The sequence below is a fragment of the Schistosoma haematobium genome, chromosome 1 (assembly GCF_000699445.3).
Source record: "Schistosoma haematobium chromosome 1, whole genome shotgun sequence".
In the NCBI taxonomy this organism is placed as follows: domain Eukaryota; kingdom Metazoa; phylum Platyhelminthes; class Trematoda; order Strigeidida; family Schistosomatidae; genus Schistosoma; species Schistosoma haematobium.
Window position 1 is genome coordinate 82,818,011 of NC_067196.1, and position 27,449 is coordinate 82,845,459.

The 27,449-nt window shown below is 36.3% G+C and overlaps 1 protein-coding gene across 2 annotated transcripts; it reads left to right on the top strand.

The window, feature by feature from the left end:
• The first annotated feature begins 10,958 nt into the window (after positions 1 to 10,958).
• Positions 10,959 to 26,517, top strand: MS3_00002280 (uncharacterized protein). 2 transcript variants are annotated; one of them, XM_051209852.1, is made up of 8 exons: positions 10,959 to 11,078; positions 11,118 to 14,092; positions 14,998 to 15,169; positions 15,218 to 15,456; positions 16,523 to 16,669; positions 18,216 to 18,330; positions 21,202 to 21,361; positions 25,790 to 26,517. In XM_051209852.1, the coding sequence occupies exons 2-4, from the start codon at positions 14,019 to 14,021 to the stop codon at positions 15,296 to 15,298; spliced, it is 327 nt and encodes a 108-aa protein (XP_051075325.1). In that variant the 5' UTR covers positions 10,959 to 11,078; positions 11,118 to 14,018; the 3' UTR covers positions 15,299 to 15,456; positions 16,523 to 16,669; positions 18,216 to 18,330; positions 21,202 to 21,361; positions 25,790 to 26,517. The 2 variants fall into 2 exon arrangements, with proteins under 2 accessions (XP_051075325.1, XP_051075326.1); XM_051209853.1 differs by lacking the exon at positions 15,218 to 15,456 and having other exon boundaries at positions 11,118 to 11,318; positions 13,887 to 14,092.
• Positions 26,518 to 27,449: the final 932 nt, after the last annotated feature.

Consider the following 27,449-nt stretch of genomic DNA (forward strand, 5'->3'; position numbering starts at 1 on the left):
ACACCAAGGTTATCTTTAGTAGATCCTAACATTTTATACCACTGGCTTTTATCCATTTCAGGTACATTTATTTCACGGTCGTGAACCACTGAAAGGATTAATACAAACACCTATATTTAATAATGTAAGCCATCTGGAAGCAGTTGTAGCGTAAATAAAGCCCCAAAACAAATGGTTTTGACATTTAATACTGACCTCATCAGTTTTACCGGACTCACTCAACTGAAGGTACTCGGTCAAACATTCTCACCAGACGACGCGTGGGTAAATCCTGCTACTCATCCCTTGCAACTGTTAGCCGGAATAGATCAAACGTTTCTCGACATATCGATAGCCTACCAAATATATTTTAGAGCTCCTTCAATTCTGACTTCTGATATGAATGGGTTGACATACCACCGCCACCTTAACTACTCTTTTCATCACCCTAGACACCTTTTAAGTTATTTTTATGGGCCAGTAATTTTCAATATTTGCTTCAGGACCTGTTTTAATTTTGGGAATGATATGTTTATTATTCCCGGCAGTAAGATAACACGCTGAAGAGAGTGATATCACAAGTAGTTTGAGAAGAAAAACACACTTATCACCACCTCCACATTTAAGCGTTCTTCCCGGAATACTATCTGTTTCATCCGTATCGGGGTATTTCAATGTATTAATTTTGTACATTGAAGTCTACATTAGTAATTTCACAGGGAGGTACTGGGATTGGTTCTGAATCATTTAGCGGTTTTTCGTTAGTTAATGAGAAACAAAATTGTTCACTAAATAGTTCCGTAACAAGTTTAGGATCTTCGTATATTTGTTTGTCTTTAATAAATATGTTCCACCTCGATTAGAACGTTTAACTTTTTTTGAACGAGTATGGTGAGTGCTGAGGAGTTATTATTAAGTTCGACAGCATGTTTTTCCTGTGCAACTGTTTTGTGTGTACGTATCGCCTCTATTCGGACCAATATTCCTGTCATCGTTACTAAGGAGCGAAAGTCATTTAAGTTGTGGAATCGAGTACAATGTCTTTAAAGACGTCTTCCTGTACCGACCGGTATATACAGATCTTTAGAGAACATAGGTCTCCAGTATTCTGAAATTGTGATTTTGTTGATGATATTTCTGATGTTGTAATAGAATATATTGGTTAGTGTGTCTGTATTGTATGAAGTAAATAATAATAATAATGGTAATTTATTCTCAAATAACAGTTTGTTACATGAGGCATGCCAGTTTACAGGCAAGATCAAGTTTTTACAAATGATACAATACCCACTGTAGTAAATTACTAAGCTGGGTTGATAATTTAAAAGATATGAATGTGGATGGTTTTAGTCAGTATATCCGTTGGGGCGCTTCATGAAAGTCACGTTGCGAATGTGCAACTGATGGTCAAGGATAGGTCCATTGAAGATATTAGCTTCTAGAAATCGCAACCTTATGTCCCTTTGGAATATCCAAGGCCTTAAGGATGGTGCAGGATGAAGTCACTCGTTCCATATCTCAAGGGGGCTGAAAGAGGGAGCAAGTCGAAGAAAGGACGAGAGGCAGAGTAGCCAATATTCATGAAGGAATGTTTAAGGTATGATTACTCAGTCTAATTTTCCTTTATTAAGGTATTTGTTAAGCAAGAGTATTTTAATAGGTTAAAGAAAATAAGTGTAAACAAAGTATGTAGCGGACATACAACTAACAAATGGAGGGGATTCAGAAAGGAGCTGAAAATATGAGGTTATGTGTGGTCATAAAATATGGTGCTAAAAAGTTATTTTGATATACAATTGACTATCTTCCTTTTTTATCGAAGCTGTTGGAGCCCTTTTCATCTTTTTTTGTATTATTATTTTTTTAGGTATCATAGGGTCTTGAGTAGGCTTCGTATATTATCGAATTGTCTAGTTTGCCTGTAATAGGATTACTGGGTGGGAAGTGAAACTGATTCAACGTTCGTAACACGATTTAACGAGGTATTTTGCATGATAAATCAGCATTAATACTTTAAGTTCGTAACATCCCACTAAGCCATAAGGAGCCGTAATTAAACAAAATGTTCTGCCCTACAGACATGGGTGGATTGAAGTTGTCTCCCCACCGTCATGTTTGCTGGTCAGTAACGCCACCCTCCCTCCCTTTGTGATGTTAGGCTCTCTTACGTTTGTGGTAAGTATGAATACTGCTTTAATCAAAGCCCATAGTTGGAATACACTGTCTCTACTAGGTCCATGTTACAGGCAAATCAGATAGTTAAAAAGTTTGTTTTATGGGTTAGATGTCCACATAGTATATCACACTGCTGTAAGGATAACTAATGGTTTAAAGAAGTAAGGACTAATAGCAAATCAAAGGGTGTGAGAGGGTATAAAATTGTAGAGAAAAAGATTTTACGGTAGGAAAACTTTGTGGCCAGATTTTGAGCTTTGTATGATCGGCCTTAGTAGAGCAGCATTCATAAGATTAGTGAGTTATCTGTCTACTTGCAATAGAAAAAAAGCATGACTTTTAGGAAGAATAATGTACATTTAGCCTGTAGAGATTTGGGAACTCAGAGCTAGGGTTAGGAGCATAAGGCCATGATTAATTAACAATGAATAATAGGAAAGGATAAGCCATATATTCTGTGATTTGGTGATATTCATATTAATAACAGTCGGGCTAGTTATATTCTTGTTCTGTCTAGATACTAGGCGATCCGTAATAAAGTGCCTCATTGGTGGACGGGAGTTCAAGGAAATGTTGAAGCTCTTTGAAGTCTAGAAATAGGGTTATTGGCTTTTTGAATCTGGTAACTGTGTCACAGTTACGGATAGGCATTGGCAGCCTGTTCCACAATAAACTATGCCGCACTGTAAAAAACTTGCGACGAATTTGTTTTTGGTGTTTTACGGTAAGTAGTGTATATACGTTGTTTCTAAGTCTATAGGCTGGGTCGTGAGTCATAGTCGGACAGGAGCCCATATATCGCTTTGTAGAGAAACATTAAATTGTTCTTTAGCCTACGGTGCCATAAAGGTTCTAAAGAGAGGTGCTTACATCTATCTGTGTAATCGAGATTCAAGTTACATCCTAGCAGATGGCGTGTGAAACGTCTTTGACCTTGGTTACGTACCTGGTTATAAAAGGCGGTCGTCATAGGCCCAAGGTCATACATTTAATCGGGTTTGACAATGAGTCCAACTTTTAGCAAGTTTACACTTTTACATATATGCATCATAAAAAAGTTTTTTTGTTTTCATACCTTTTCGTACACAAGAGGGCTACACTATGTCTATTTCCTTCCAGAATACCAATCCTTTCTGGAGGCCAATCACTTACGTGGAACCGAACAATTATCAATTATATTTATGTATTTCCATTTTGTATCTTATTATTTTTATGCAGGCAGTGGAGCAGTTCTTCAGGTTTGATTGGTTTTCACCATTACCTTTGAAGTAGATTCTTCTTTACTTTTTACTTGAGGGCGACTCAAGAGGCAGGTGAGTAAACACCTGATAGCCGGTCTGAGCATGGAAAAATCGTACCTCACCAACATGGTGTTGGGTAGCCCGCTCGCGGCACTTCCTCAGATATTCTTATTCCACATTCTCACACTCTTTCTCTTGAAAGCACGCAGTAAACCGTCAGCGATAGTTGCAGAAGAGATCACATGCTACAAAATAAGATGACAAGCTAGTAAATGAAGAGACATCCATGGACTATCGTTGACAGCTGACAGCGTTAGTCGTCACTGATTATAAGTCAAATAGTGAGCGAGTTGATAATTTTCCCTTGGGATGAGAAATAGAACTAAGGTGTTTTCGATAAATAGGTTAATCGAACCGACGTTCCTATGGAAGTCGATACTAGGGGGAAGCTAATGTAACAGCTTAGGTTGGTTGGTTAAGAGTCGACCCCAAACAACCAAGCATATGCCAAAACAGTATTGTTCAAGTATTCATTCACTTCCTTATTTTTTATAAGCGTTATATTCCCTATTATCTTGTATTGAATGTTGAGAGCCTTTGTTTGTCTGAACAGATAATCCCACGCTCCACTGTGACTGCACAAAGATCGAAATAAAGACCTATTCACTACTTGTCTGGTTTCTTCTGTCAATAGCACGAGGGTTACCTATAGGCACGAAACATCTTCTACTCTTATCTTGTCTGCGATATTCATATTAGAGAAGACAAAAGAGCAGTATTCAAGGGAGGGCCGTACACATTTTGTAGAGAGTAAGCTTAGCCTCTGTTGTGAAAAAAATTCTCATTATGAAACCAATTAGCTGTCTAGATTTGGAAATAATAGAGGAGGGATTTTCTTCGAAGTTCAAGCTTCCTGTGTAATTAATTCCTAAATCGTGTACTGATTCGAGTGTTTGGACTCTACATTCATTTAAGTGAAGTTGCGGTTTATAGGGATGGTTTCCAAAGTGCATGATCCCGCACTTGTTGAGGTTAAATGGTAATTGCCATTTTTCACTCCATATAGTTAAGTTATTGAGGTCCTTTTGGATCTGGGATACACTTTCGCTTTGGTGTCTCAGGCTTATAGCTGTATACTATTTTGAGATCATCAGCATATAAGTATGGTTTCCCAAATTCTATGGTGTTACATATATCATTTATATACATAAGAAACAAAAGTGGACCTAATACGCTTCCCTGGATGACTCCACTGGTGATTGGTCTAGGGGACGAGAGACAGTCGTTGTACTTTACCATTAGTTTACGCTCTGTTAAGAACGAAGCAAACCATGAGTACAGTGGGTTGTTTATTCCGAAGGACTTTAGTTTGACGAGTAGGCTTTTGTGTGGGACCTTACCAAAGGCTTTCTTAAAGTCTACGAATAGGACTGATACAAGGAGTCCGCTGTCTCGTTTTAGAGTTATATCATTCAGGTAGTCTACTAGGCATGTATCGCATGATCTGCACCGAAGAAATCCATGCTGGGAGGTCGAGATGAGATTATTAGTTAGTAGATGTTGGACTACAGCCGCCTTAACTACTTTTTCCATCACTCTGGAGACCACTGAAGTTATGTTTATGAGCCAGTAATTTTCAACGTTTGCTTCAGGTCCTGTTTTTATTTTGGGAATGATATGTGTAGTTTTCCGGGCAGTAGGGTAACACGCTGAAGAGAATGATATCGCGAATAGTTTGAGAAGCAAAACACACATATCATCACCTCCATGTTTTAGCATGCTAGATGGAATACCATCTGGTCCATCAGTGTAGGAGTGTTTCAATGTACTGAATGCCTTGGAGATATTTCGAACATTGAATTCTACATTAGTAATTTCACAGGGAGTTACTGGGATTGGTTCTGAATCATTAAATGGTTTTTCGTTACTTAGTGAGAAACAAAAGTGTTCACTAAATAATTCTGTGACAAGTTTGGGATCTTCGTATACTTGTTTGCCTTTAATGAATATACTCCCTCTCGATTTAGAACGTTCAAGTTTACTTTGAAGGAGTATGGTGAGTGCAGAGGGGTTATTATTAAGTTCAACTGCAAGTTTTTCCTGTGCGACTGCTTTTTGTTTATTTATTGCCTCTGTTCGGACAAGTATTTCTGTCATCGTTACCAAAGAGGAAAAGTCATTTAAGTTGTGGAATCGAGTACAATGTCTCTGAAGACGTCTTCTTGTACTGACCGGTATATAGAGATCTTTGGAGAACGTAGGTCTATAGTATTCTGAAGGTGCGATGTTGTTGATGATACTTTGATGTTGTGATAATATATATTTGTTAGTGTGTAGTGGCATTGGACCATAACCACACAATCCTCAAAGCTGAATACGAGATTACTCGGAAAATAGATATTCAATATTTAACGCGGAGAAATACCTGATGATGAAGAAGGCGCGAACAAGGAATTGAATGAATTAGAGTTTATCTAATGGCATGGCTCGGCCATGCAGGCGTGATCCCTGCTGAATATTACCCTATATCTTTTATTAATATTAAATATATTGTTCTTTCTCTAGCCTAAGCTTATTCTTCATCATGTATTGGTAGTTGCTACGATGCAGTGAGTTGGTGTAGACGATGATGTGACTTCCACGTAAGACCTTATAGATTAGGCAGTTATATCATAACAAATCTACAATTTTAGGATTAGGTCTATTATTAGAGCAGTACTAATATCATAGTAGACCATAATTCCACAAGTGTGTCGGCATTGTTTGAAGTAAAGAAAGTTCTCCAATCAGTGCTTCTTAGGTAGTTGTGGAAGTTATTCCAGTCAACCTTGAGATAGTTCCTACGAAATGTTACAGTTTTACTCCTACAGGTTGTGGTTTTTACATCAAGGCTGCATATGACAATGTTATGATCACTACCTGGAAACTTTTTTCCAATATACAAAGTATTGGGGATGAGGCCATTGGTAAAGACAAAGTCCAAGATGTTTTGATGTCTGGTAGGGCTATTGACATACTGAGCCCATTGTCCAAGCTCTAGACATTCAATAAATGACTCATAACGTCTTGGCGCTTTGACTGGGAGCCAAGAAATTTCGCGCATGTTGAAGTAATCGTAACTAGGCTTGCCTGTGAATGGAAGAGATGATGTTAATGTAAATACCCCCGACAATACTGCTATTTCATTTATTAATACTTTAGGTTGACGGTAAACACAGCTGAACAGTAAAATAATGGAACTCAACGGCCTTAAAACAATCCACACCGAGTCCTTTAGTTGGTTTAGTTCAGGCATATCACATAGTAGTGAGTTTAGGCTAGAGTGAGTGTAAGTAAGGCATCCTCCGCATCGTCCTTTCAGTTTATCGCTTCTATATAGGAAATAGTTATCAAGAGTTATACTTAAATCAGAAATATTAGTGTTAGTTTATGCTTCAGTTATCGGTATAGGTGAAGGTTGTTATATGGATACAAACATGGCTAAATCCGTCTTTTTATTGCAGATCGACCTAGCGTTGATAAGACACACATTAAAAAATGGCCTAGTAAGTTGAAATGAGTAAAAGTATATCGGTTAAAGTTGTCATAACCCTTGCGGGTGTGATATGGTTTTAAAGTGAGGGTTTGAATGTTCTTCATTAGCTCAGTATTTTGATAGCCAGAGTTAGTGGAAGATTTATCAAATGAGCTGGTGAAGTTTCTCAGGGAGTTTACTCAGGATTATGCTTTATTCGCGATGTCTTTCAAATCGATGAGTTCGCAATAACACGACGTTGCACTGTTGAGGACCTCATGAGAGGCGAGCAATTCGGTATGAACTGCCGATAGAAAATTAACTGACCATATACACAATATATGTAATTGCATGACTGTGGTCAGTTCTGGGAAATCCAGAACGGCAGCTACTTTGCTTTGCAAAAAAGAAATCTTGGGATTCGGTCATGATTTGATATGTCTGAGTGTTTACAGTAATATCGTGTTTTTGAAGTCGTTGGAAAACAAGGTTCAGATGCTGGAGACGACATTCTCCTTCCGAAATTGCGATTATACAGTCATCTACATATGCACTTACGAAGTTGAGACTTCAAAAGACGTCACCGACGAATCTCTGCAAAGTCTGTACAGCATCGTTTAAACCGAAATGCCTGAGCAAAAATCCGTAGAGTCGGAAGGGAGCAATGAAAGCGGTTTTATGAATATCATCAGCAGCCACAGGAATTTGGCTATAGGCGCTAGCCAAATTAATTTTCGAAAACACTGTCGTGCCTTCTTAGACAGCTGTCAAATCGTGAATTTACGGCGACGGGGAATGATCAGGAATGGCTTCCGCCTTCAGTCACCGGTAATCAGCAGTTAAAGTCCTGTCGTTGCTGTTCATTTACGGGACCACGTGCGAGAGAGATGTTCATGGACTGTTCGATGGCCCTATGATTCTCAAGTATATATCGTGGGCAAATCGGTTCTCGTCCAAGCTTAGCTGGTTACACACAGTAATTCTTATCGCTTTTGGTACAGATCAAGGTGCTTATCGAGTATCTGTTGATAGAATGGGCCGATTATGTGCTTAACAGTGACAAGGGATAATCTGCACCCGGAACAGCGAGCTACACAAACGGATAAATTAGCACTTCGGTCTACTAAGTTCTGTTTCTTGCGTCGGTAAGCAGATTGTGGTGTTGTTGCAGGTCTATACCAGTGTTTGGCATAGAAACATCTGCAACAAAGGGTTTGTGTAAACACATGTCAAGCTGAACATATCTCTTACCATAAATGGCAATCACTTTTCCATAAGCCGCCTGTAAGTTGAAAACTGGTTCGTGCGGTCGGTCGTTAGAATTCGCTGAAAGAACGCTAACTTTTGCATCAGTGTCGACGAGGTTGTGAACTTTCACCATTTAGTCACTGGTCTGTGGCGGAAGGCTATGTTCACTTGTCACGGTTCCCGCTAGCTCGTACCGGCGGGGAAGTTTCCTAAATTGTTTTTCTTGTCAGATGGTCCTGAGCTTGAGAAACTGAAGGGTTTTCTGTAAATTCTAGAGGACCTACCATATTTATTGTGGTACCAGAGCCATAAAGCAGTATCTATCTCCTTTTTTCTGGAGACAGATCTTCGTGACGAGTTTCTCTGGGGAGTTCGGAAGTGTCTACAATTATGATGAGCATTAGAGCGACGAGTAAGAGTGTGACAGAGACATGTGGCGTCATTTCTTGTTGTTTGAAGATTTTCTTTGAAAGAATAAACCTCACCACTGAAGGTCCCGATGATCTCCAGGATTCGGTCGACAGATGCAACCAGTTCATCCATGGCGTTATCATGAAACGAGACAGGGACTGCCTGCACCTCTTGGTGAGGCCTAGACAAGAAGAGCTGTATAAACAGGCCCTCATCAAAGGTTTGCTGATCAGTGACCTCTCTCATTTGCAGCAACATTTCTGTTCCTGAGCCACGTCGCAACTTGATGCTGTGGAAGTTTGTCTAGCCTTTGTCAGTCGGTTAGATCTCCAAGCCTAAGGATAATGTCTTTTAGAGTTTCTTAAGTTTCCGAAACACCACTAGTAGACATACTGTGTGCGGCGTACTTGTTGAAATTGCGCGGTAGTGACTTCACTACTGCTAGGGATTGTGCACGTGGTTCTGTCACGCCGTGCCCGTGGAAGTCAGGTTCTGCGTAGCAGGACCAGGCTTGAATATTGTTAGACCGAAACGTCATTAGCTGGAATGAAGGAGGCGAAAGAGTCTTTATCTTAAATAACTAAGGAGTCTGTTTCGCCATGATAAATATAAAGTATACAAATGAACGAGAAAAATGTATCCAAAAATTCAAAACATCATCACAATATGTAAAAGATAACGATTAAGAAACAATATATAATGTTCCAAAAGGAACAGACTCACAGTTCACAAAAACAAGTGTATCAGATCACGTAGAACTCACCACTGAAGGTCCCAAAAGTACTCAGAGTTTGAGAACACGTTCACACGTAACACCCTTATGTTGGAAGTATGTCAACTTATTCAATTCGGAAGTTAGAAATGAAGGGTTTTTAGTGGCCCGTGACCTGACTCCAAGTAGATCGTATGAATGATTGTTATTGAAATATATATGTCGCCTACCCTCGTATATAATCATTGACTTAAATCGCGTTAGTCAATAACGGGAAACGTTTGATCTATTCTAGTTAACAGTTGCGTAGCACGATGTACCCATGCGTGATCTGGTGAGGATGTGCGACCGAGTACCTTCAGCTCGGTGAGCTCAGTAAAACTAATGAGGTCAGTATCAACTGTTGAACACTTATAGTGCTTGTGATTGTGATGACTTCTTTTAACGATTCACATAGGGTGCTACATGGATACATCAGTGATCTATTGCTACCATATCCGAAAGTCTGTTCAAATGGTTCAAATGGTTGTGGACGGAATAGAAGAAGCTTTCGCTTAACAGGCTCCCGTGTCTAGTAGCAGGGGATCACCAAATCCTCCAGACAGGAACCTAGGTATGTTAACAATAAAAGGGGAAATAGAAATGTGTAAATCATAGTATGATGCTGTCCTTGGTCCTTAAGAATAGGTCAAGTTGCCTCTTGAAGGACTCCTGAGAAGTCGCTTGGACTACCTCGGCCGGCAGTGAGTTCCAGCAGTTGACAACTCTTAAGGAATAGAAGTTATGTCTATATTCCGTTTTGCTATGTTGTGTCTCCACTTTCGAGGTGTTACCCCTTAGGTTAGTGTTCAAACTAAGCTTAAGTAGGTGTTTGAGAGGATGTCCAGAAGTGTTGAGAATACTATAAGCCATTAATAGATCACCTCTAAGACGCCTATACTCTAGTGGGCAAAGGTTAAATGATCGGAGGCGCTCTTCGTAAGGTTTAGATTTGAGTCTTCGAACTGATTTCGTTGCTCGCCGTCGGATACGCTCCAGGGTGTCTTTATCCTTTTGAAGTGAAGGAGGAAACATTATGTTTCCGTACTCTAAATGGGGACGGATGAAACTATTGAAGATTATATGGAAAGTTCTTCCATCGAATTGTCCAAAAATGCGCTTCAACGTTACCAGTGCAAGGTTTGCTCGGAAGGCATTTTTGTCACAGTTAGTGTAAGACTTTAAATCATGGGGCACCAGGACTCCTAAATCTTTTTATACTTGAGATACTACTAGAGAGGAGTTTCCTAAGTTATAACTGTAGTGTGCGACATGTCGCAGATGGAGTACTTTACATTTTGATGTGTTAAAAGTAAGTCCATTATTATCTGCCCAACTATGGAGTCGAGTCAGATCCTCCTGAAGTGCCTGTGTATCGTCTTGAGTGAGAGCCTTTTTAATTCCATTGCGAACCATTTGAACTACGTGAAATAGTTCTAATCATATAAATTATGGGCTCCAGTTTTGAGTATTACAAACCGATTATACAATGTAAGTAAAAACACAAGTATTAAAACCTTTTTCATAGCTAGGAGAATAATCTGAAAATTCAGCTCCTGTCTTAAAAAATCGACGTTATGCTTTCCTGATGAATAAAGTTAGGAGTCGCAATCGGCCTTGAAAGTTTTACTTAATATTCGAACAAATGACTTGTTTCGTTACCATATTTTGAATGAGTGTCGAACGTAGTGTCCTGAAGAAACGTCTAGAGCGCAGGCTTGACCGTTTAACTAGAAGCTGTCAACATGCAACTCAGGAGGTATTTTCTTCATCCTAAAACTCAGTTACTCTAAATTAGCTATCATTTCTTCTTAGAGATTTCACAAAGTATATTGAGCGGCATATTGATAATTCCCCATCGGATTTTTCTACTAGTGATAGGATGTCAAATATGGTCTTAGTATCCGAAATAATAATTGAAGATCTTTTTGATCTATTGTCTAAGTATCATCATGCATCAGAGAACATCCTGAAGACGTGCACGCAAGCGCACCAACCAGTAAGGTTTTTTTTTCATTTTGATAGAATAAACAGTAATTTCACATATAAGTAGAACTTTTTAGGTCCAGCATGTATAGATGAAAGTGGTCGTCAAATTCCCATAGGCGAAAGTTCAATTAAATTCAAATTTTACTGAAGTCCTTAATCCCATCATTGAAATAAAATTGTGTAATTTTAGGCGAAATTTGAGGACAGTTGTGTTGGAAATCTTAAGGATATGTAGCCGAAATTCTATAATTCATCCGGGCGTGGGATTTTTATCGAAATAATCAGCAGACCCACGCAACATTTTCACGTATATTGCGAAAACGCTGTGAATCACTGATAGAAAATTCTAGAGTGATTACTACATTTTGATTGTCGTCCTAGAATTTACCTACGTCTGTGATTTTTCTTTCACAATTAATTGTCCTAGGTCCAGGACTTTTGTTGAAGTGACTTCCCTGCGAAATCTCGAAATGTTGAGTGATTCTGGGATTTCTACCCACAATAGTTGCAGAATATGCCGTTAATCAACTCTCAGAACTGACCGATGATCTGAACAGAAATCCCGTTTTCTAAAAATTTCCATATTTGTCGAAACTTAATTTTCCCATAGTTACTACAGTCAAAATTAGCCTAAGCTCATAACATACTTGTTTATTACCACCTACCAAACTGTTTCTCACCAAACAAACTGACATCGCCCAGTTAAATGTCACGAAAATAGTCTTTCTAATCACTCTAGAATTTTCTGCCAGTGATTTACAGCATCCTCGCAAGGTATGTGAAAATGTTGCGTAGCTTTGCTGATTATTTTGGTAAAAATCCCAAACCTGGGATGCATGTTTTACTACATCATTATTTCAACTCTTTCTGAAGTTTGGTTACGTCATTTTTATTTTTCATTAATTCATAACTTACTGATTTCACCTCAAATCATTATTATCATTAATCGTGTTTGTGATAGTTTAGTTGGTTCTACTTAACTAAACTAACGATAGCCATATTTTGACACCATTTTAACAAAATTTATCCTAAGCTCTAGTAGATGTACATCTTACGAATGACTTAAAATGCATTTAAGATCTCATAATTGGATCCCATATATTTTATTTTGGGTAAAAAATGCCTAGAGGCTCCCAGTCCTGTTGTATGGTTTCGAATTATAATATGGTAAACATTAATCTACTGAAGGAATCAAAATAAACGAATATAATGCGGATCAACAAATGAACTTCAGTGATAAGATTTAGCCGATTCATGAATGCTCGTAAGAGTTATTGATGTAAACACTTGAATATGCTGAAAGCATGGACACAATATAAGTAGGTCTTTTACCTAATAAAATATAAAATTCACTCAGTACCTGGGTATGAGACACACTATGTGCGAACTAATGATACTAGACGGTTGCCTAAAACGAAATAAGTAGGGTGGAGTTCAAACTTGGGACTCACTGGCTGGACGTCAAACACCCTAACCACTAAGCCACCGATTCACTCATCTAATAAAATAATATATTTGTGGGCGAAACGTTAACAGAAATAGACAATTACCCTAATACAGCGGAGGGTGAGATGAGTCAGCTCTCCCACTCGAAATCAGTCAGCAACGATGTAGAACTTCGTACGTACGTACATCAGTTCTAGTTGCCATACCCTCTCACAATGCTCTCACATGGCCATGTGTATACAACCACTGCCAGGGAAGTCCTACTCACTGCCTTCTCGCTGCGAGGGTGTTGTTTACGAAATCGAGAGGAAAAAAGGCGAATATCCTGCACTTTAACCGGGTTGGTGGATATGGAGAGTCTACCTAGGGGAGTTGGAAAATCCTGATTCCGAACCGGTAGTGCATATGGGCTACAGTATCCTGAGGGAACAAATGGCGTATGAACCCATTGTTGGTCACCGGCTACCATGGGTCTGCATCTCTTGACGTTGCTCCACTGCCTTGTGGATCAGACCTTCAGGTCGAAGGCTCTAGGTGTGGCCTCCCTAAGAAAAACACATGCTCCGGTCTAGGCATCCGAGCAGTACCACAGCCCACACACAAATCAAGTGACTTGTGTAGTGAATATGTATTCGGTGCCCCATTTGTACCAGTATTTATGTTCAACTAAATAGGATAGGAAATGTCAACCTCTCAGGTTACGTACTTAGCAATAACTGTTAGGCTTAGTTCCCTCCAATTACATAAGTTAGTTTTTAGATTAACGACTAGGTAGTCAAGTCGAAAGCACTTTCCTTTGTCTTCATAGCTTATGTGTCCTGGCACCAAGCGGTAGATAAAACCTGGGATGTCAGTCTTCGATTTTTGTACGTAAGAATTGTTAGGACGGTAGAATTTATCACAGCTTTATGTCATCATATTCCTTGTTGTTAGAAGTCCGATAACCGATCTCTGAATTAAAATGATCATAATACGTTTCGCCTTTCTAATGGTAGTTTGGGTATTTCGATTTATGGACAAGATTTACTATCTTCTGAGGATATTTTTTTCAACGCTGCAAATCTAGGCTACCATCAGCCTGTTTTTAATGTTCATTTAAAGCGGTATTTAACTGAAAATTGATTTTTCCAAGATTGATTCTTCAGATATCAGCTCACTGTGTAATTATGACCTCAACAAAGATTCTGTTGGAAAGTGCTTGGATCAACCGCTTGACGAAAAATACTTCATAGAACATTTATATAGCCGTACGCGACTCCTTTACATGCTAGAAACAAGCTTTGGATTGCAGGAAGCCGGTCTTATATCTCAAATTTCGTATCTGAAAGGGATATGTACGTAAGTAATACTTTGTGACCTAAAACTTTCAGAACTATTACTTGACTACATTCTCACAGAATTGACCATATTTCAGTAATATATATATATATATATATATATATATATATATATATATATATATATATATATATTCTAAGATTTCTGTGTTGTTTTATTCACATCTTGTCTAATATCGTCTGGTCATAATTTCTAGCTATTAAATTTGTTTTGGTAATTGTCTGGATATCAATGCATCCCAGTATCATGCCCTACGTATCTGTCAATAATCTTTTAGCTTTTCATCCCACAACTGTTTAGTAACAATATACAGATTTCATGTCACATAAGTCTATGACTCAGCTGACTTAAGTATTGATTTATAATTTTCCAAATCTCTAGGATGCAAAGATCCTAGTGCCGTTGTAGAGATAAGTCGAGTATACATCATTACCAACCAGTATTTTTATTGTCAGTGTAATGAATCCAAGTTCAATCTTGTGACCTCACCTCACTTTTAGCTGTAAAAATTATATCAATAATTCTGAAAGATTTTTTCTTATTTAAAAGTTCGAGTCTAAGCACGACTTGGGACTGGTTGTCAATGTGAAAGCCATATTTCACCAAAAATGTCTTCTAAGCCGTCGTAATGTGGACACCGGAATTTCAACTACTGGGTTAGAGTACATAGCTTCAACTCAAGTAATGGGAATAATATCTCCAGCTACATAGAATAATCATGGCTCACAGTCTAATGTACACGAACCTATACTTGTTTACTAATTTACATAATAGCAACACTGCATTTAGTTAACGAATTCAGACCCATACTCGATCCCGTTACATAGAAGTATTCACCTCGATTTCAATACTCTATATTCATTCGCAGTAATAGGTTTTTTCCGAATCTGTTTTTTTTTAACTAGAACAAGGGGAGAAATATCACCAGATATCACCGAAGAATATTTAAGGGAGCTAGAAGTAGAATGTACCAAATTAGCCTCAGAATTAGCTACTTTAAATCAGCTGGAGGTTATTCAAGTTCAATCAAGAAATAAATTGGTTGAAAAGCAGAACCAATTAAAACATATGAATGATGTAAGTTAATCTCCATTTTTGTAAGGCATTACTTTGCTATCTGAATAGAAGGCTGTTATGATTCTACGTAAAGAAACAGAAAAGGATGACAAACGGGAGGCGTACCATACACAAAAAATAGATCAATAATGACAACCAAGTATTATCGACTTTGATGCTTCATTTACACTGATCAGCAGTCAGATTTAAAGAAAAGTGCTAGATATCAATTAGTCAACAACTTAAAGTTTCAACACAATCTGTACCGTAGAATTAGATTCCTTTAACTAATAAATGTAACTAGCTTGGTGAGTTGTGTGATCCATCCTTCCTAAAACATTCTTTTTAAAACAGAATTTTCGTTGAGTGATTGGAAATATTTCCCTAACGTATAGTCAGCTACGGATATAGGGATTGCTTATTGGTTATCCATTTACGTTTTGTCATCATATTTTCAAATGTTGCCTTGAATAATCGAATAAATATATGCCTTAAACTATATCCTTATCATAAATTAACGTTACGTTGAATATACATTCTTTGTTTAGCCAGTAGACATTTAAGTTTCTGTAATTACACTGAACTCTGTGTTATAAAAAATTGTTCATGCTCTGTGGCGGTACTTCATCCCCTATCAGAAAGCAGTTACTGTATACTAATCTGTTATTTCTTGATATTTGTCTATTGTTCTCTATGTTGTGCTTATATAACATATACGCAGTTCAGACGGTAACAATACAGATAAAACTGTAACATGGTGAACAAAAAAGTCACTACAAACAGTGGAACATATACAGAAGTTATAAAGTGTTTACTAAAGTAGTTGATAATAGTGACAATTAATATACAAGGCGGAAAATTTATGGTTAAGCTATTCATTTTTTAACAATTGGAGCATATTTCAAAACTTTAATCATGTCTTCTTAGTTGTATTGTTTTTTCTCACATCATATATAACTCATAACCTAACACAATTATTTGAACTATGCTTTTCGTTCTGAATTTCAAGTATTACTGTTTTGTTATGATTGAAAGGATTGATCATGTTTGAATGATAAGAAAGGAGGTAGTGACTACGTGATCAGAGAACTTGGTTTTAAACGAGTAGGTTGCAGGTTTGAACCCCACTTTGTAACCGGGTAGTATCACCAGTTGTCACATAAAACAATATGTCTCAAAACCGAGTAGCAAAAACTACTTTGTATGTTAGATAGGGTGATAATGCCTGCATTTAAATCCCAAATAGGATTGTCTTTATAGTGTAAATTTATTTCATACTTGGAAATCCTTTACTGATTTCCATCACCAGTTTTCACTATATTAAAACATTATTGATGTTTATTGTATAATGATAATCCATCCTTCTCTTTATAGGTTGAAGGGATTCTTCGTCAAGAAAATTCATGGTTAAGATTTTTGACAAATATAGTTGATTTAGAACATGATTCTTGTAAACAAGCCTTAAAAGAATTGATTTCTATTTCCCAATCACTTCATACTCTCAAGGATTATAGTGTCCAGGTAAAATGCAGTTGTATTTGAAATGACTTACTTATCGATAACTCATATTTTCAGGGGTTTTTCGTCTACTGTCTTAGTACTTTTGTAAATTGTGGCCTTTAAAACTAGAGATTCTTACGTTAATAGTATTCGGTCATAAATTTCAACGAAGCACTGCTCGTGTATCTTTGGGCCATCGAATAAACAATGCTAAAATTAGACAGGGTACTAGGTTTTGATGGTAAATTGGTTGGTGAGGTTGTGAATCTTTATCATTTGAGCTGGTTGAGACATGTATTACATATGCTCAACCATCGTCAACCTTGACTGCCGATACTATCTCGTGTAAGAGTAGATTGTATGAAAGCTAGAAGCGGCCAAACTAATAGTTGTCATCAGTCCATAAAGTCTTCAACTGTTGGACTGGGCTATTTATGTAGATTCAAACTATTTGATTAGGTTCCACGCAATTATTGTAACTAATGTTTATAAACGACGAATGACATGACTCGAAATCAATCGCAATGGTACATATGCATTCACCCTTTGTCTTCACTCAGATCTTGAGTCTTAGGGTTACCTTATGCGTTTCTGTTCCTACTGATTAGTAAATATATGCTATACAATACTGTCTTAGTGGTTAAGGCTGTATATTTTCAGTCACTTAGTCGTCTATCTGAGTTCCACTTCACCTATTTGGGTTTGAACCGGCAAGTAAAATAATCACTAGCCCGTACACATAAAGCGTTCTGCAAAGCCAGGTACATGAGTCCGTAATTAGTAAAAAAGTGATATCTTTTTATATCCATCTAGCTGTGCTAATGTAAAATGTAGCGTACTGAAACTAATAATGTCTCAGGCTATGACACAGAGTTACGCGAGTCTGAATCCCACAGGGCATGTGAATTTTCTTAAGATATCGGATGCGCGTTGCTGATGGGTAGCCATTAGTACAATCCTATATTCAGGGACTCCTGTTAATTGTCTCCATCCACTTAATACATCTGGTCGTCGATAGATTCTAGGCGTAGATAAAGTAAACCTAGAATCCTAATTGAATCGATCTCAAAATATATTACTTGTGGTTAACCAACAAATTAAAAGTAGTTTTGCTTTAAAACAGGTACCATATGAAGGATAATTTAGAATTGGTAAGCAATGGACTGCTGTTCAGTCTTAGTATGGAGCTTCTCAGTAGTTCATAATTAGCAACCCTGTATGGAGAAGAGCTTAAGATGGTTAACTATTTGAGTAAATAAATTTTATTCAGCCACTTAGTCATACTGCAATAGTCTACAATACAAAATTCATTCATATTACGACATGGGATTTAAATGACGCAACTACTATCGTTTCTCATGGATCAAAGTTCAGTAAAGGTAAAAGTTACCAAAGAACGAAGGGAGCTGGGGTTAAAACCATCATGCCAAACTGTTCCCGTTTTCTAGACACAACTTCATTCTCATTTGATTTATTTCGTTCTTTATGACCAAGTAGTATCTACACGAAAAATTTTTCAATCTCATGCTGTCTACTAAAAGCATATTTTTATTCACTAAATATTTAGCTTCTTGAGAAATCAGCAAGCTTATATCAATCAGACGATCTGATAGAATGTGATGAATCAGTTAGGAATGATGTCTCAAAACATTTCGAAGATGCTGTTATTCATCTGCTACTAAGTAAGTTGATTTTACCTACAATTATCCTTAATATTTTTACATGATTTGTTTTGATTTTATCTAATATTAAGTAGATGTATGGATTGCTCACATTGTGCTCCAGTAACCGGTTCAAGTTAGAAAACGTCTTAGAGAAACAAATGTCCTACTGATTATTTTATCAGTAGCATATTTATAAATGGCAACATTTATCAGGCTAAGTCTTAGCGATTGTTTTAAGCTAACTTTTCACTACTTGTTTTAATCAGTTGATTAAATTATGAAATATAAAATATGTAGTGAGATTAAAATGATGCGTATTGATTTTATTGGTTGGTGTAGCTTTCATGAAAGTTGTCTTGATGCTACTTACAATATGAAATGAAAAATTGTGGTTTCCAAAACTCATCTCAGTGTGATTTAAAAATTACATCTCATTTATTATATCATTTCCATTACAAATCTTGGATTCCTTCCACCATGTACTTACTTTAACAATGTTAATTAAGCATATGACCAAAGCAAGTCACGTAAAAATTGTTTTTGTTGAAGTAACTCCTGTTAAGTTTATCACTTTTAAACAGTCATTGATTTCGTCTTTTTCCCTAAATATTTATACTTTCATGTCCCAAACTCCAGATTTATCTTAATTTATTGGACTGTTGTCTGTGTACAAACAATCGTAGTAAGCCTTCAAAGTAAATTATCACTAATATTTACTTATTATAGTAAATTATTATAATTCTTATTCTTATTAATGTTTATTAAGAGATAGGATAATAAAACATTTCAAATCAGGTAACTTAACCAATAGTTATTTTACACATGATAAACATCAGAATTCCATTTCATGTTAATATCCGTTAGAAATGTTTATCTCAGGACAATTTTAAGCTGTTTCTAATGTGTTTATCACATGGTTATTAATTAACACGTTTAGAATTATTGATTGTTGTAAAATTTTAATCTTAAGGCTGATTATAATAAGAGCTAACTACAAATATTATTAATTTAATATATTGATAGATAACCATCGCGTGGTGTAATTAGCCTGTCAAAATTATTTTTTGATTGCAAATACGTATTTGAACACGCGTCATTTATGGAAACATGCCGACTAGTTAGCAGTTATTCAATGTCTAATTAGGTTTGTTCCTTAAATTTCAGTTCACTAATTGTCTTTACACATTGAATCTTAACGCATAAGTTAAGTATTGTCTTAATAAATGACATAGGTCGAATGTGATTATCTTCCCGGAGACTTGCGCATTCCACATTATTTGCCAATGCTAAGATTGAGTGGAAAAAGAGGAGAGGCTATCGTTCTTTTAACATGCTGCATTGTTATAAAGTATGGCTATTGTGGAGTGGCATCTATTTGTTTCCATGACTTCTTGGTTGGGGTCCTGAAGGTCGTGTCACTTAGTGCCCTAAAATGGATCATGATAAAATTCGGTATAGATCCTTCTGAAATTTCTTACCACATACTTCTTAAAGTAAGATGGTCTCTCTTAACCGAAAGAAGTCCTTCTTGACTGTATCTTAAACTGAACTGTATCTTTTAGTAAGTATTATTGTTCGCCATTTATCTATAGATTACACGGTCCTTCCCTCTTGTCCTTCATGATATTATTACTTAATTTGTGTGGCACATTTTTTATCACTATTGCACCGAAATTTCTGTAACGCAAATAAGTAAAAACCTCTTGTAATTGGGGAACCCTACCCTTTCCTATTTTAAATTGCACTAGTACTCTAGTTTTTTTTACTAGACTGGGAACAATGCTAGTGCCAAGTAAACATGTTTAATCACAGTATGCAGAGATAAATGATATTAAAGCAAACTGATAGATAGTACAAGTTTGCTATCTTCAGGATCTCTTACGCCTTATAGTGTTACTTTAACTTAAAAAGCAATTAATCGACGTGTTCATACATATTAGCTCGTCAAATTGTAGTGCAACAAACGTATTTGTCAGTGAACCTTATATATAGGGATGTCCACTATCTTGGATACGTTTTGCATCTCCAAAGTCTAGGTTTTTTTATATAGTAACACATGTGCATCTTGATACATGGTTGTGTTGATTTCCATTTAAATATTTCAAACTCATAGTAAAAAAATCCACAAATAAATTCTGAGAGACGCTTGAATATGAGTTACGGTGGTAAGTATAAATACTTTCTCAATCAGTTTACTGGTTGGTGCCACTTAGATATCTGTCTACTCTTTATAACTGATGTCCGACTTACACCTAATTCGGGTTCTTATCAGTTAAATATACAGAATCAGAATTAAGTAAAAGGTTTTCAAAATGAAATTTAATTTAATTACACTAGTACTAGTAAGCTTTGTATGTGAGACTCTTTTTCTTTGCTTGTTTTTTAAAAATTGAAAACTGTCACGGATATATAGGATTGATAACCTATGAAAGAAATAAGACCTATCGTGAATATATATCTGTTTATCCAAGGTGCACACCCATAAGAAATCAGTGACAGAAACGTAATGAGTGAAAATAATTTCAACAATAGTTAAAATTTGACAGGACGACAAAGTCATCAAAAACATTTGAGAGTCAGAAATCAAAAGTTTAACATATTGCAGTGTATATAACTTGATGAATATTGAAAACGAATAAATTAGAACAGTCAAAAACGAATCCTGGTTTTATCACTATTGAATGATCAATTACAGTTGTCTCAGTCAGAAAAAATTGAATCTAATTCAGATCTACGATATTTTTGGTGTGTGCTCGGATTACCCGTTTATAAGATCATTCTTTTGTTACTACTATATAGTAAAACAAAGGTTTTTCGTTTGTTTTTTTCCTGAAGTCTTGTAAATTTTCCTTTCTTTTATAAAATATACTTTTTCACTTCTATTTCTAGCCTCCCCATTGCCATCTGAGCTTTCTGAAAAGCTTAAAACAACCGAAAATCGTTCAGAAACCATCCTTGATATTCTACGTTCTCTAAAATCTAGGTTGGTATCATCCCAAGATTCCATTAAGATTGAATCAGAGCAACTGGATAAATATATACAGCAAATGTATGTCGTTGTGTGTAATTATATTTCTGAAATATGTAAATTTGTTAACGTGTTGAATACTATAACAATTATTTGTATAGTAATAATTTTCAAAACATATAAGACAGGATATTTATGCCTGAGTGTTAAACCTCTCTGAAACTTATTCTAATTTAAATATATTGATATTAGGATGTACTTGTTACTAAAACTAAACTTTATGAGATGGTGGAGATTTGTAGCTCAGGTGGATGATTTTGGTGGAGTTTTGTTTTATGAGCTGGATGGTTTGGACCAAGATTAAACTTTATACTTTAGCTGTTAGTAGGTTATTGTTGATGAAAATCCAATCAAATTGAATAGCTTTATGTTGTTCAGTATTGAGTATTAATTCGATTATATAGACTAGTTAAGAAAATAATTGAAATATATTTGGGTTTAGTTAAAAAGTTACATCTTACCATTTTTAACTACAACAGAATTACTATTGAGATCTATTTAATCGCATTGCGTTGCATATTCTGTAAGACATCATACTTGTGATAAATCAATAAATTATAATTCAATAAAACAGTCTACCACTTGAATGTGCTATTTTCATATATTAATTAATTCTTTACTTTTTTCGACTCAGCGCAAGCACATCTATATAATACTCGATATGATGATAATCACTAAGACAGTATTCGTAAACATGTTTAAACTACTAATGTGCATTCGTTTCTTAGTGGCCACATTTCAGGAGTTTAAACTACAATTTACACACTAGCATTTGAACGACTGATTATATTATTAGTCTTTACACAACAGTTGTGGTTTGTAAACGAATAATCAAATCTATTTGTTTTAAACAAACTACACCTCTTACTTGTTCTCGTAAAGAAAAAGTGTGTGGTCGTGTAAATAATCATACTTGTGTGGCCACCTGATTTTGTTTACACTTTTTGATATTACTGATAGGTACAGATTTTGGTTCGTTTATTAGGTGTAAAACCTTTTGTAATCAACTATGCTGATTCACGTATATATTGGTTGTTTGAATCTTTCCATTATTGTTTAGGACTGCAGTTAATCAGTCTCGTTTTGGCATATGCGCATCCTGTGCGGATTGCCTGGTTATTGCCATTAAGTTAGAAGCAGAGATGGGTAGTGACTGACAAGTTCAAAATAAGACGTAGCGTTCGTTCTGGGTTCTGCTACTACCCACCATCCATCTTTGCTTGAAACTATAGTGATTTTTCCCATTATTTTCTTTACAAATTCCTCCTTTTCATATCCTTTCTATGTTCTTTTCTTTAAATTAACATTCCACTAGATAATGCTCGATTCGAAATTTATTTATCTTATTGGTAATTAAATCCTGTCAGTTAATTATACAGAAATTTATATACACTATTATGCTAGTTAGGCAACCAAACAGTATTTTCTACCTTTGTCGGTTTGCTTTTATTAGTATTGTTGTTTTTAGTATATTCGTGTATTTGCCATCAGTTGTAATCCAAGCATACTCAGGTGATTTAATAAAATAGCTCATTTGTCTTTTCATTATTTGTCCTCTTTATTTTCTAATGTATAAATGTACATCTATCAAACAGACTTATTTCAACTGGTCAATAAATAAAACTAATTATTGTGTTATAATATCATTATAACTGTATTTTTGATAGATTTGTCATAATATTCTGAAAATTAAAAGGAAGTATTATATCTTGGGCGTTTTCCTTAACTATACGCCCTACTTAACTTTGAAGTGACTATACCTGTTTTTGTCTAGTTATATTGTGGAGTAGTAGTCACGACATTCTATAACTAAATGACGGATTTAAATTTTATTCTACTTTTTAAAACATGATTGCCTAGGTCCGTATCACTAATCGTCCGACAAAAGTTGTAATCCACAGTGTATGACACCTAACCGCACCCACTTCTAACAGTTGCTTTCAAAACTGTTTTATCTCTCAAGGTGACACTCACTGTCTTAGTATGTGTTTGGAAATAGTCAAGTTTAATACTCTGACAAAATAGGATATGTTTATATTCACATCCAACCTACTGGTTATTGCAACCCGCTTTTTCTAGTTACTCAAAGACTTAAATTTTATTTATTTTAACACATAGATATTGGTACAAGGAGGCACCAAATACATATGCGCCACACAGATCTCATTTGATGTGTGTGAGGGCTGTGATACTACCCGGGTGCCCAAACCGAAGCAGGTGGTTTTCTTAGGGGTCTACACCCGGAGCCTTCGACCTGAAGGTCTGATCCACAAGGCAGTGGAGCATCGTAAGGAGATGCAGTCCTATGGTAGCCGGTGACCAACGATTGATTCATACGCCATTTGTTCCCTCAGGATACTGGAGCCCATGTGCACCATTGGTTTGGAATCAGGATTTTCCAACTCCCCTAGGTAGACTCTCCATATCCACCAACCCGGTTAAAGTATCGACATTCGTTTTTCGTCCTCTCAATTTCGTAAACAACACCCTCGCAGCGAGAAGGCAGTGAGTAGGACTTCCCTGGCAGAGGCTGTATACGCGTGGCCATGTGAGAGCATTTGGAGAGGGAGAGCGGACTCTCCTCACTCTCGGACGTACCAGAACATTTGGGGGCTATATTACAAAATGATGTGATTATTTGTTTGTTGTTTTGGAAAATATTCATTCACGAGACTTCTGTGTGATTTACCTTGTTTTAATCTTGTATAGAAAATTGTAAAGAAATATTTATCACATTATTAAAACGGATTATTATATTAAGGAGGAAGAGTGTATTTGTAAAATCTCAGCGAATGAATTCGAAGTAAATCCAACATTTCGCTCGCCAGTCTGATCCAAGCTTCCTCGAGGATATATATGTCATACATCAACTCGGCCCTCAAATACTGTGAAACCATTCGTTCAAATTTAAACTAAAGTTCTTACAGACTATTACTATTAGTCCATAGAATAATAGGAAGATATTACATCATGAAGTGATCCCAGATTTTAAACATCAAAAGAAGGTTGAGTAAGAATCGAAATGTTATACAAAAGAGAATATGTAAATGAAAACAATATACGGATCAAAAATAGGAAAGATAAAATGTAAATACAAATTCATAGCTTAATTAAATGTTTTCGTCAAAAAGAACATTTTCTCCACTGATTCCTTCTCATTTCTATTCTAATCATTATTACAAAACAGATTATATTCATTTATTTTTACAAAGAGGAGACCTATATCCATTTGGCTATCATTTAACTATTTTAAAATAATCACATTATGATAATTGCTTACTATCTCTTATGCTTTTGACCTTCAATCTTTTCTATATTGTTTTTAAAAGTACTAACAACCAATATATAAACATACCATACAAATAAAAAAAAGTTATATTCTATTCTTAATTAGTTCACATGATTATTATTGAAAATGTACATAAATTTGCCGTGGAATCACTTGGTTTCATTGTAATCTTTATTTTTATGATTTAAACATAGTAAAGACTATGTATCTATTTGTTTATAAATATGATTGGTCAGTTAATGAGTCGATAAATGATACAGTATATTTAATAGTTAAGATTATGAGCCAATTGAAGCTAAACCACCATGGAAAACCTGGAGACACTGGACGGCCGTTTCGTCCCATTGTGGAACTCTTCAGCAGTGGACATTCACAATCCTGCCTCGGTTCAGTGGTCTAGTAGTTAAGCGCTCGCACGCGAGATTGTTAGGTCCTGGGTTGGAATCTCGCGACCATTAAACTTTCTATAATATCCACAAAAACCCCTTCTGATACAGTATTTATTAAAAAAGAATGAAGGTATATGTTTCAGCAAAGAAAATATTTTCTGCTAAATGGTTCCTTTGAAGCTGTTCAATAATTTTCTATTACTTTAATAAGTAATACTACACTACTTCATTTTCATAGATTTTTAGATTCGATGCTTGAATAATTTTGACTGTGTGTTTTTCTTCGCTCAACTTGTCTTTTTAAAGTTTGACTGTATTTGGTAATTTTATAACATTAATCTATCGTACAGATTAAGAAACTGATACCGTCTAAAAGAAAACTTTCTTTGCTGAAATGTCTCCATTCTTTCTGATGGATCAATAGGTTTATTTTATTTTTGTGTGATTTAGTATTTATTAAAACTTTATTTCCGGTTTTACGATAATTAAACTACTATGCGACAGTTTAAGATTTTATAAGGTATATCAATCGAGCATAAGCGAAACCAATTGCTATTCGATTGCAGTTGTGTACTACTTAAACAGAAATGAGGAAATATAGAGATGACAAAACAACATAAGATCTGTAATCCTGTTCACTGTTAGTGTTATTACATGTAATCCCTCTTCCTTCATATCCTTAGAATGTCATTTGTATTTTTTGCAATGTATAGTCGTTGCCTATATTTATTATCTAATATTTCATCCTTGTTATCTTCATGTTTATTTTAGTCGTAAACAATTACTTGGTTTGAAAGAAACATTCGACCTTCCGGATTCACTTATTTCATGCGATACACCTTCTCATCTTGAACAACTGAATCCCGATCGTATTCGTTTTTCTTGGAGAGGTCTTTGTTCTACAGAACTTACAGATTTATTCGTTAATACTTGTAAAGATATAAATGGTTTAGTTGAACAATTGGATCGCCTGGAACTGGAAGCAGATATTACTTTTCCTCATATATAGTTGTCTTATGTATAGATTTACTTGTGTACGAAATAAAACAAGCTTTTTCATCCCAGTTTATTTCGATCACTTCATGCAAAGAAACTGTAAGCAACTTTATCAACTAACTAGATAGGTGTTTTGGTACACGCAGATTATTTCGGAACGATTGAAACTATTTTTTTGTAATATGGTCAGAGTTGTCATTGTGAACCTTTTTATTGTGACTAAGTGGTACTATGCTGACCTGAAATTACTGGGTTCAATCCCTTGAGTTGGTAGTCCAAACTTCCGGTAAGGTTCAATATACTCGACGATTCTGAACATTTCAGTTGATTGTAGATCATTATGAAAACCTTGGACGAAGGGCAAAAGATTGAGTAGCTTTTAAGCCTACAATGCCTCCAAATGTCCTCCTATGGCCAAGAGTGAGGAGGGCCACCTTTCCTCTCGAAATGCTCTCACACGGCCACGCGTATACAGCCTCTGCCAGGGAAGTCCTACTCACTGCCTTCTCGCTGCGAGGGTGTTGTTTACGAAATTGAGAGGACGAAAAACGAATGTCGATACTTTAACCGGGTTGGTGGATATGGAGAGTCTACCTAGGGGAGTTGGAAAATCCTGATTCCAAACCAATGGTGCACATGGGCTCCAGTATCCTGAGGGAACAAATGGCGTATGAATCAATCGTTGGTCACCGGCTACCATGGGACTGCAGTCAGTCAGTCAGTAACAACGTAGAACTTCGTACGTACGTACATCAGTTCGAGTTGCCACACCACATTAGCATAGAGATGCAGTGGTCGATTCAAATCCCGTAGTAGTAGAGGTAATAAGAGTATAAGCAGTAATCGGGAAGATTAGTGTTTGGAGATGTTACTTAAAGAGTATAATACAGTGAAATAAATTTGAGAGGAGAAAAAAAGAGACAAGGAGGAATAAGGAGATCCAAATTTGGGAGAACACAAAGAGTGGATGCACCTGCGCCATTGCAAACGATTTTGAGCCATATCATTCAGGGTCTCTAACCATCGGTTGGTGTTGTCTCGTGGATCCCAACCAGGTAGTCTACACCTACCAACATGACTCAGATAAACTTGTCAGTGACTTCATGGACATGTGCCATGTTTTGTATCTGGCCACCCCTAGCTTTCTTCCAACCTACTTCTATACCATTGAACATCGCACGTCGAGGCAGTCGGTGGTTGGGCATACGTAACACGTGTCCCAGCCATTTCAACTGATGAAGTTTCACTACGTCATCAATTGATTTGCCATTCTTACCTAGTACCCGTTTCCTAACAACTGCGTTACTTACTCGATGGTCCCAGGATGTACGAGCAATATTTCGAAGACACCTATGATCAAATACTAGTAACCTACGAATATTCTCTACTCTTACCGGCCATGTTTCACTGCCATAAAGTAGGACGGAACGAACTG